The 12,055-nt window shown below is 42.3% G+C and overlaps 1 protein-coding gene across 2 annotated transcripts in view; it reads right to left on the bottom strand.

Moving 5' to 3' along the window:
* Positions 1-12,055, bottom strand: part of Sardh (Sarcosine dehydrogenase) — a 168,515-nt gene that overhangs the window by 130,841 nt on the left and 25,619 nt on the right. For both annotated transcript variants that reach the window (XM_037413481.2, XM_037413480.2), the window contains exon 9: positions 3,397-3,574. In XM_037413481.2, the coding sequence (XP_037269378.2) occupies positions 3,397-3,574 (178 nt within the window). The remainder of the gene's footprint in view (positions 1-3,396; positions 3,575-12,055) is intronic.

Below are 12,055 nucleotides of genomic sequence, written 5' to 3'. Positions count from 1 at the left end.
GTTTGTCACCAGTGGGTAATGCCCAACACCATCTTTCCTGACGTCAACATTGGGCTCCCTTAGTGGAACTTTTCTCTATTTAGGGGGCATGTGAAGGCAAGCTCAAAGGGCATCCCTTTTTTTGTCTTTCCATATGCCACTTTGACAGCACAGCTATGAACACACGCCGTTTCATTAGCTTGGAGTGGGCGTTCAAGTAACGTCCACTGTATCAGATATGCTGTGGGCGAAATTACCCCGCTATCGTAGAGTTTCAAGCTATGGCACATCCCGAAAAATCATAGCTAGAGATCAGATAATGTATGAGGCTAAACAGTTCAGAGAAGCTTTCAGAAAACAAATGTAGTAATTATATTTTTTAGTGTAGAGCTTTCGAGGCAGGAATTTTATCAAGTGCAGTCCTCAAGGCGGTCATCTTTGATAGTGAGTTAGCGGCGCCCTGGTGGCAAGAACTAGAAGCACGGAGATTCTAAACACTCTTCAGCGTTCCCTAAGCGCTGCCAACCAGCTTTTGCGCTTTCAGTTTCGGTTTTCAGCAGCGGGCGTAGCTTCAAAGTTGGCACAGCAAATATGATCCGCTGGGCTTTATGGGGTTAGGTTCCATCCAAGATTGGAAAAATAACATCAAATAAGCACTACGACAGTATACATGAGCAACACACTTGGGATTTTGAATGTACAGCAGGTGCTTCATCTTGTCGAAGCAGCAGTGTTGTATCTACTAATGATGAAAAGCCTCGACAGCGAAACTTCGCTCAAGTGACTACGCATTCCACACACAAGCCTACTTTTAGAGAATGCAACCCCTTCTATTTTACATGCCTTTGCACACAACCCTGGAAAAACATCCTCATATATACTGTATTATCCCCAATTTATCATTATTCCACAAAGTAAATGACAATTTACCAATTAAAATGAAAGCCAATTAGGTCATTCTACTCAATACTAATAATAATCTTCTCTGGTTTTCGTGATCTTTAAGTAACTGGTATCAATATGTACTAACTGTCAGTGACCATGATTCCTAAATACTACCCCAGGTAAAGAGCTCGAGTCATACAGGGTTTTGTATTAGGTCCTTTCCTTTAATTTTATTATAACATGCTGCTCTACCCAATCACTTTGTCCTTTTATCATTTTTATCCAAATGATAATGAATACAGAGGTAAAGAAAAAGGGCAAGGTTAATGGTGAAAAGGAAAGAAAACAGGAAAAAAAATGTAGAGAGTAACACACAAACAAAATGTGCATCTTGTTCACGTGTTACTTTCCACACTTCTTTTTCCTGGTCTTCCTTTCCTCCATAGACCTTGCCCTTTCTCTTCACCTCTCTATTCATTATCATTTCAATAGAAATGCATTGAAGACAAAGTGGTTGGGTAGAGAGGTGTGTTATTATGCACAATAAGAATGGAAATTTACATTGTTATCTCAATAAGGATGAAAAGTTGGAAAACTTGTGCTGGCATTATGAAAAGAAACAGCACAAAAACATGAAGACAAAGTGGAAGGAACTTCGTTTTGCTCTAGCACTGCTTAGTTTGAGCACAAAGGAAAGAAACAATAGCAAAAAGGAAATCTCAAGTAGCAGGGTGCGTGCTTAACTTCCAAACTGAGCTGCACTAAACCAAAATGACATTATAATGCACGAGCCTCCCCAATCTGCAGTACCGCAAGGAACTTGGAGCTAGGCTCATTTTGTGTTCCAAGTAACTTTCACTTTGGCTAGATTTTCTTCTTGCTCAGTTTCTTTTCATAATGCATGCATGTGCATCATTAGTCAGCAAATGGCTGCCAACTTAGCCTGAAATCTGACCACATCAGAAAGCAGATAGTTTAGTATTATTAATATATGCAAAACTGGGAGCCTGCATGCATTGTCTCTAAAAATGACAGAAATGACAGAAGGGCTATAAGAGTACATTTAGATGCAAAACTAACAATAAATCACTCATTTGGGCTAGTAGTTGGAACATCCTTGAACACATATAGCAAGGTCGAGCTCAAAAAACAAAAACACAAGCAGTAATAAAAAAGGCCAGTACACATAAGGGGGGCAAAGTTCAACTGTGCCCGTCCTGTGTACTTGCCTTTCTTTATCCATGTTTTGTGTGTGTTTGTGTGTATGTGTGTGCATGTGTATGTGTGTGTGCATGTGCGCAGCCCTGCTATGTGACTGAAGATTCTGCTAATGAAACGAGAAGAATGCAGACTAATCATGTAAAACCCAGCAGACAAAATATAAAAAAAAAAGAAAATCTCAAAATAATCCACTTAATGTAACATTCAGCTCAAGGTTGTATACTTTTTGCCAATAAATTTGAACAGAGACTGACCAAGGCAAGAATTTGCTACAGATGTTTAGGCACCCCCAAGGGGAAGCCTTGTTCACAACAAAGGGTTTTGTAAAACGAGAAGCAAATGAGGTTGTGTGGAGTACAGTACATGACTTCATTTTTGGGGTGTAGACTAGATTTAGACTTCTGTCGATGTGGTTCAAACTGTGTGTCGCAGCCCGGATATGTAGTAACTGAAGGTAAAGCCGTTGACTAGTATTTGTTTCAATTGAAGTAACACAGGCACTGTCAAAAAATATCAGGTGACCGGTAAAGTCTGCATGTTCTGAAGTAGCACAGAAGGCCAGACAGTGCTTGTTTATGCCCTTCTGATGCTCCTTGACATAGGTGCTCGCATAAGTGAAGCAGAGGAGGGGAAAGTAGCAGCCGCCCTTCTAATCCCCAAGGAGGGGCGGCGTAAAGTCTGCCACATGTTTATTCAGTTATGACTATGCAGTTTTTTTTTTATGATAATGGCAGCTAAAGAGCCCGGATGTTGCATTTCAAGAACTGTTTAATTCCTATCTATATCTCAGGAAAGCAAGAGACCAAAGGCAGGCCATTGTGAGAAGCAAGTCGTTGTTTCCATTTTCTTTTTTCTTTTTTTCATCTCTTGTGCTGCATCTTGTCATTTGGACTCAACCAAAGCGGGAAGGATGGTCGGAGGGTGCAATCAACTTTGCCCCCCTCGCTTCCTCTATGAGGGACTCTGCGCATGCTTATGCTTCTTGAGTCTTCTTTTGAAATTCCCAATGTCCTTGTAGTCACACTGCTCATAGGAAACAGTATATGCTACATGCAGGAACTTCTCAAATGACAGGAGACATTTGTTCACATTCGCAAGGGTGTTCCCGAGCTTACATGAAGGCATGTGAACTGCCTGGCATAGGCACGGTGACATGAAAAGTATATGTCACCATATGCCTGATAAGCCTGTTAAGACCAATGATTAAATATGAAAACAAAGACTGCAAATACTCTCATTTTATTTTTAAGACTTGTTGCTTACAATCGAGTTACGATGATGTACTCCGTCCATGAAGAGCTCAATACGTACCGAATGTCATAGCTATACATGTCCAGGTTGGGCCTTCCTTGCAGAACCCATGCCGCCAGTTCCTGGCCACATCCACCACCACCGTTCATCCCGAGGCTGTTAAATCCACAGCCGTGGAAAAAGCCTCGAAGAGATGGCTCTTCACCTAGCAGGGGCTTGTGGTCTGCCGTAAATGACTCTGAAAAGCAAGCATGTCAGTTAGAATCTGTGTCCCTCCACAAACGGCTTACAATCAGTGATACAGCACAAGTACTGTTGAGTGAAACTTCTTTATGTCATTTGTCAGAGAGGTAGGCTAGTCAGTGCGATCACTTATACAAGTGATTGCTGCAAGTGCTATACAAATAGTCAAAGTCTCTGTCATAGAAGTAGTGCTCTGTCATGCCCACTTCTCTGCTTTTTTTCATCTCTATATTTATCTCTGTAGAGCTAGCTGCACAATGCTTCGAGCCAAGGCTCCAATTTCGCATGTGCTCATTTTTGCATGAACAGGGCCAACAAAACGCAGGACTCAGCGTCAAAACCATCAAATAACGAATGAAATATTACTCGAATTTTGTCGCGTAGTTGTCATTTGTATCCTCGCAAGCTCCTCATCAAATGCAAAGTTGTAGGAATGAAAATTTCTTTTAATTTGAGAGTAACACTGTAAACTGTATTGACAGGCTCCTTAGATTTAGTGAAACTAGCAAACACACGTAACAATGCTCGTTCAACAGCGAGCATTGGTTGCACTTATGGTGCTTTGTTATAGCATTCCATACCATACAGTAGACAATTTGGCACTGCCCCCACAGTTGTTGATATTGCATGACAATATCGGAATCAGAAATGTTTTTAATTTTTGAAAAAAAATGTTGAGGGTCCTTCAGGTGAAAATCTGCACGGTCCAGCTTGAATGTGCCTGATGGCCTTCATATGAAAGAAGTAACACTAAAACCAGCATACTACGACACATGTTCAGCATATATCCAATTACACAATTTCAATGCAACTGAAAAAAATGGAACATGTTGCATAACACACACAAACACATGGCATTTGTTTAAAAAATAGAAATCTAATACATTTAGTCAGAGGAAATGTCAGAATACATTGTTATACATAAGAAGCAGTGGTGCTTACAGCACTAAGAAAATCACTAGTACTATAAACATTACTGTGATTCCCCAATATGATGATACATTGTTTATTGAAACACTGAGCATGAAATAGATAATACAAAAATAAACAATAAGAAAATATAAGAATTGTTTCGTTTATGCTTTCATTCAGATCCGCCAACAGACTCTCTCATTTGTTTTCACACCGAAGTATTTAAAGTAAGTCTTTCTTTTCCCAGTTTATTTAACAATGAAAGTAGGTTATATTTCAGTGACTGTGTTAGATAACTTTGTACGGACCACCTGTCTTGGCTACAAGTTCACGAGTGACTTTTTTTTTGTATTTAAGTCATTATGTATGTTTTCAGAAAGATTTGATATTGTTGGAGCCAAAACAAAACGCATATAGAACTCAGTGTTTGCAAAGACCTGTTGCACGTACAGTAAAAGCTCATTAATTTGAATTTGAAGGGGGCATACAAAACTGTTTGAATCAAGCAGAGTTTGAATTAGTGGGCGGGCACTAAAATTAATCAATATTGCACCGCACTGTGCAGGCAGTACCAAAGGAAGCCACCTGAGGCCTCGTTATCAGTACTACTACACGTTTATGGCAGTTGATTTCACAAATTAGGATCATGGAGCTCTAACAGCATACAGAACTAATTAATCAGTCACTGATACTCTAGAAACAATTAAGCACCGACATGCATTGATGTGAGCAGTGAGCCTTAATGTAGAAATAATGTATGATACTATATTTATGTTCCAGTAATCAGCAATCAGTAATTTGTATTGGCTTGCATTTCTTCTTTCGAGCTTCCATGATCATTGTTTGCAGCTTTTGCAATAGTTCCAGCACAGTGCCCAAATTGTTATCTGCTGAGAAAGACCTCGGTTTCATTATTTTGAATCTCTAATAAGTTTGGTATGGTTTGACTCTGCAACACATTGTGGTCGCTCTAGGCCGACTTCTGCACAGGGCAATGAAAACTGTTCAAATTAGTAACAGTCATGGATACTGATCGGGAGTCTTTCCCCATAAAATACACAGGGCTGTCCCAGAACCAGAGTGACAGCTCGAATTACTGCAAGTTTGAATTAACGAGCTTTTACATTGCTACATTACGTTTTTGAAAAAGTTGCACAGCGGGATGAAAACTGGGTACATTCACTATTTGTCAAAGTACTCAACATTGAACTTGAAGAAGTGCACAAATATTACCTTTTGTGGTGGTGGCTCACACAAGTGCACAATAATACAGATGCGATTCAGACGAGGCATAATATATGTGCAATTCCACACTCTCCAGAAAAAAAATGCTGACAGCAAGCCCATGGCAAAGATTTTGCAACTACAGGTTCTCCCACTCATTTTAATCCATGTGTCAGCTTAAATAATCCACACGCCATTGAAATAATCTCAAAGCCAAGCTATTTAATCTATGTGCCATAGATTTATTCCAAGCACCAACTCAATTAGGCCGTGTGCCAGTGAGTTTAATCCATGTGCCACCATGTTTAATCCAATTGCCAACCGCTTTATTTCAGGAGCCAGTCAGTTTAATTCATGCACCAGAAACACATGGTTTGCCACTTTATACAGTCTAATTGTCGGACTTATGTTAACATGAAGAAATGTGAAGAACTTTTCGCTCGCCTATACATGCTAGCCCTCATGAAATGAGGTGCAGTGCTATATTCCCCCAACGTTTTGGTAACATAGCTTCAAATTAAAAAAAAACAGTGCATATAATTGTATTTAAGGATACTTATTGTATTTGCTCATAGAGTCCATGTAAGTCTATATGCTTCATTGCTACTGCATTATTCCTGCTAATCTTCTACACCATTGCATATGCTGAGTCTCATGTCATCTGCTCAGCAGGCAGAATTTGGCTGCCGATTCGCTGAGGCGTTCGCAGTGGTCTGCTCAGCCCGGCGAGAATGGTGGTGACGGACAGATCATATTCTTCGTTCTTTTCAATGGGAGCACCATCCAAGAACAATTCTTCAATGAGACTGCCTCTGGCGTTGAATAATATGGCCTTTTGATTTTGAGTTGCTAAATGTTAAAGCCTTATTAGGAACCGACGCCAACAGATTTAAGGCGGCCATCTCACTCCGGCGGCCCGAGTACATAATTTGTGCCACTTTTTCAACTGATGCGGTGGCAGTTCTACTGGCTTTATATAGTTGACTTATATATCATTGAAAAGCCTCAATTTCGTACAATTTTATCATGTTCATTTAAAACAAGTCAACTGTTACTGCTTGGTATAGAGCAGGCAAGAATGAGTGCTAGTTACGCGATTTAGCCTGACTGTGCCTCAGTTGTGACCATTTTCTGAAAAATCTGCTACAGTTACATCACTGTTTTTTGAACAGCACATTTAATACATATTTATCTATTTTCTCAATGTACCAAATTTATGTAGTACCTCTACTTTATTGTTGGTCATCTCTTGAATACAGTCAAACTTCGCAAATTTAGCTGTAGACTGTCCACTAACTACAGGCCAGAGGATGTTCATTTTCGGTGTGTGTATAGAAAATAACATTCTCCGTCAGAGTGTTTAATTTCATTGACGTACAACCTTTGGTTTTTGAATTGAAGTGATCTAAATTGGGTGATATATTCAAAACATTGACCTACCTCTGCCCATTTTCGTGAGAACCTACTCAACTTCTGTGGTTGAATTTGCATCTAGATAAAGTAAAGCAACGACAGACAAAAGATAGCAGGAACGCGGACACTCCATGTGCGATACAAGCTAAGTGAGTAGACGTGAAGTATCTCTGGATTGCCACATCCATTTTTCTTATTTTTTTTCTTTTGGCGAATAGTGAAGGTTAGAAGTGTAGTTTTCCGGGCTTGTTGGTATGAATCCATAGATAGCAATAAACAGTATAAATACAAGAAGATGCACACATAAAGGATTCAAACAACACGAAAACCGTTTTGTGCTTGCTAAGTGTTCCTCTCTGTCATTGCTACGAAACAAGCACCTAAACAAATGAACACAAGCTCTGCGTCAATAAAATGTGGGCCAGTCGAACTACCTGCGCGGCAGGAGTGCGTCTTGCAAGAATATCACAGTCAAGTGCGCTTGTTGTGCTCCAAGTTTGCTAGAATAGGCTGCACATGAAAATTTGGCAAAATACGCTCCCTCAAACCAGCCGTGTGTGGTATACCTTATCAAAAGGTCATGCGACGCACTGTTCAGCTTGAGGATATGAGTTTGATTTCCACATACGGCAAGTGCATTGCCATGGCAGTGAAAAGCAGGAACACCCGTGTGCATATTGCCGTGCACTCCAATCGTGCAGGGGTGCCGCTTGACGCTGTTCCCCATTCGTAGATCAAGCTCACCCCAAGAGAACGCAGGAGTTTGCGAACTCTTTATTGAAGTCGGCTGTGCATATTTGTCAATGGTTTGAATAAACCACAGAACCAAAAAGTATTTATTTCATTGATTACTGCAGGAACACAGCATGGATTTTTGGAAACTTCAGCCACAAATAACTAAGCGAATCAGAATGAACTTCTGACAGATGGCCATAACGTAAGAAAATACTTTGCGGCAAAGATAGCACGACGGTGCTAGGATCCTTTTTTTTTTTTTTCAGTGGGGAGCACTCTCGACAAGTCAGTTCCTCCAGGACGGCATAAATGAGGGGAACTTATGCACTCTGTTTTGACTACACTTCCTGATGTGGGGCAGGGGTGGGGGGTAAATTAGGCAGGCGAGTATATGTTACCATAGACAAGAACCACACACGAACATATACAATACCCTTTGCCAGGAACGCCAAATCAAGGCAACCGCAGTGGTAAAGCCAATTCATATTCCCTATGAGGACTGAACGCTGGGTGAGTTGGTAATTCATAACTACACAAACGCTTGTGTGTGTGCCTTCTCTGTTTCTTGTCTTTTTTTTTCGTGCAGTTTGTGTAGCCATATTTCCTATGCAGTGAACGTTTATACCACTCAATCTAAGGACCGCTACGCCAGGTAGGCCACTTGTTAGTTTTCTTCACTGCCCTTGTAGAACATGATTCAACAAGACAGTTCCATGGTTACCCTGTATCTACCCCCGCGCCTACAGCGTGCACCTTTAGACACCTTTTTCAGGTCATGCCGAAGAAGTGCGAGCGTGTTTTTTCCAACTCTTCGCGTGTTGCTCCGATTCATTTCTCTTGCTTTCCATGAATGAACTTTAGGGTGTGAAACGTGGTTTTTGTCAACCCTGTATATATGCGTCGCAAGCTTCACACCTAAATTTGTGCACCTGTTCGCTCAAATCACAATCAAAGTTCATATCGAAAGCCTCAGTGGTAAAATTCGGCCGTGTTTCTGGTCACCCTGTGCCATGTGTGGGCACACTTTTCATTGGGATTTTCTGAATGGTCTACATCTCTTTTGGAGCTCGGATTCACATGTTTCCATACTAAATTTTTGTTCATTATTCAGTAAACAACCTCAGGCAAAGTTTGGTATGCGTGATAGGCTTGGTGCGCCGGTTCTTTCGTTGCTTTATATATACAGTATTGCACAGCCGAGATTGGTTACTACGCAACAATTCTCGCTTTAGCGAGAATTTACGTGCATAAATACGACGGTGGTGAGCAGGAGAGACAAAGTATCACATCGTCTGACACAACACACTTTTGCCGTTGGAACACAGTGACATTTAATTCGTAGCCTCCACTTCGAAATCTAGGCGCATGCCTCTGGGCTTGTGTTGCTGCACTGGCGGCTGAAATGAGCAGCTTTTCATATATGCACAGTGCATAGTATTGTTGTGCTCGCCGACGAAACATCTCCTCTTTATGTTTGTTCAGCTCATTCTTTATATCCAACCGCTTTCGCCTGAAAGAGAAACGCTGGGGGAATGCAGCAGCGGCTAACAATTCAACGACTTTTGTAAATCTACCATGTTTAAAACTTGCAATGTCTGAAGATAGTGGATTGTAGACTCACTGTGTGAGTCACTGACGAGCCAACGTAGGTGAACTTGGACTTGCGCTCAATAGCCGGACAAAGAGGAAAGAGTTTTCGAAGACAATAAGTTCATAACAAGCATAGTGGCGTCGTTATTCATAACACGCTTACACAAATGCTCATCACATCCATAAAAAAGGCAATTCGCCGGAAAGACACATCACACTTATGTGTCACACAGGGATAATTTTGCGAGTCTTGGTCGATTCGGAGGCCATAAATTACGAGGAGGAGAATGATAGCCCCATGTCGTGTGAACTTTAACCGTGCCTCTTTATTTATTAGGAATTCATAATAGCGCAAGCTAATTTCTGTCTCCCATGCTGGACACACAGGTCAGCACACGTATCCCTTTGAGATCAACGAACTCGCCCAGCAGCAGCCATGTAGCGAGAGAGTAAGGCACGACCATCAAGCCTTATTCGCTCGCTACATGGCCACTGCGGCGAGAATGCGAGGGGTCCTGTAAATGGTGTCGCATTGCCTTTCAGAAACACGCTGCAGAGCAAATGCGCTATGGCCACATTTATGTAAACGAGATTATAGTCTGCTAGCTCAATGCGACTACCAGTAACTCATCTGCCAATGCCATCTGGGAAAACTGACTGACATGTATTCATTCAACAAGAGGCCAGTACTTCGCCTCCACGATGAATCATGGTGTGGTGCCATTCGTTTTCCCAAGGAAAGAAAAAAGGTACACCTGTGGTTACAGTTAGCCATAAGCTGGCATGTCACGCACCACGTTCCCATGAATGTGAAGACAGGCCGAAAAAAGCCCCTGATCAGAGCCTCGTTTCACTGAATCGCAACAACCCATTTTGCGCCCCCTCCCCAACCAGTTTGCCGCGAGTTCAGCCCCCTCCCTCCCCTTCCTTGCATCATTCCTCCACTCGGTCCCCTTTTCATCCTATTTCCTCAGGAAAGAGGATGCAAGACGACATCGTCGAAATCAAAACTGGTGGCTCTGGACTCTGGCATTGCCTGTCACATGCCACTAGGCAATCTCGGAGGCCAACGCTCGCGCCTCTCTTTGGGGCAAACATTTGCACGTTTGTGACACCAGATGTCACTTGATCTGCACGTGTCACGTTTTGGCCACCAAAAAATCATGGCGCGTGCCTGGTCAAGGCCAGCCCGCATGGGCAGACTACCTACCCGGTAAAGGGCATGGTAGAGTGTGATAGAAATGAATGGCTGCTAACTTGAGAAACTATACAGAAATGAATAAAAGGAAAAGGCGAATTCGTTATATGACCGCTGCCTGGCTCAAGAATATCACAACTGAACGGTGGCAATGATTGAATGAGGCAGGGGTAAACTATAGCGCTAGCAAGAAATTACCGTATTTACTCGCATATTAGGTGCACTTTTTTTTCAGAAAATCCGGCTCGAAGTTAGGGGTGCGCCAATTACGCGGGGTAAAATTTTCGAAAATTTTTTCAACTCGGTTCTCGCGCTTTAAATCTGCACACTTGTCAAGTAAAAAGCGACTTTATCGTTTACCAATTAATTCAGCATAAAACAAACATACCTACGTACCTTTTAATGAACAAGCGAGAGCCGTCAACTGCACACACACACGTAAAATTTATTTACACAAAAGTCGCAGCTGTTCCTCCTTTTCCCTATTCGGAGTCCGAGTCGGAGATCACACATTCATCCTCGCCGAGCGGGGATTCGTTTTCGGTGTCCGAATCATCCGCACCCCACAACATGTCATCCTCACTCGCATCCAGTGCGTTCGAGATACCCGTCTTCTTGAAGCTTTTCCTGACAACTTCCTCGCGTACTTTTCCTCGCGTACTTCCCCATGGTGGAACCAAAGTTCAATACGCGACCACAACATACGCACACCGCTTGCAAAGTGGCGTTTCTTTCTTTTTCTCTGATGGTGGTGATGGCGATCGAGCCCCCGGCAGTGTACACGTGACCTCCAAAAAGCGCGGCGATTTGGGGGGTATCAGTAATTGATGGAACAGCCGTTTTTTTTTTTTTTTTCGCTCATGGACGCTTTTTTTTTTTTTTTCAAGTTTTATTTCGACAAACACGTTGGTTAGGTCGTTGCACTTCGAATTTTTTTTATTTGCTCGTCGATTTGCCTTCTTTTTTTCTTCAGGGTACGGGGACCGCGTTCCAACTGTACCGCTGGGGGGTAGAATCGTTTCTGATCACGGCCAAGTTCGGGGTGCGCCTATTATGTGCGGAATTAAAAAAAATCGAATTTTCCGCGACCAAACTAGGGGTGCGCCTATTATGCGAGTGCGCCGATTATGCGAGTAAATACGGTATTTACAAATGTACACCGAAGGTTGTCTCGTGGTTATAATAAGATGCGACTTCCCCAAGAGAGTTTCTCAACCAGCCGCGCATTTCGACACCGAGTGCCTTGGTGAGTGGCTGGCCAGTGAGCAGGACTCGTCGACAGACTACACACATAGATTTCCCTAATAATAACTAGAGGGGACTCTGGCGCAGTGATCGTCCAGTGACCAAGGGAATGATGGGTAGTATACAGATTTGCCTAGTCTTCGTACTTACGCGCGGCGA

The sequence above is a fragment of the Rhipicephalus microplus genome, chromosome X (assembly GCF_043290135.1).
Source record: "Rhipicephalus microplus isolate Deutch F79 chromosome X, USDA_Rmic, whole genome shotgun sequence".
NCBI classification, from domain to species: domain Eukaryota; kingdom Metazoa; phylum Arthropoda; class Arachnida; order Ixodida; family Ixodidae; genus Rhipicephalus; species Rhipicephalus microplus.
The sequence above is the reverse complement of the archived record's forward strand: the minus strand, read 5'-3'. Positions and strand labels throughout refer to the sequence as shown.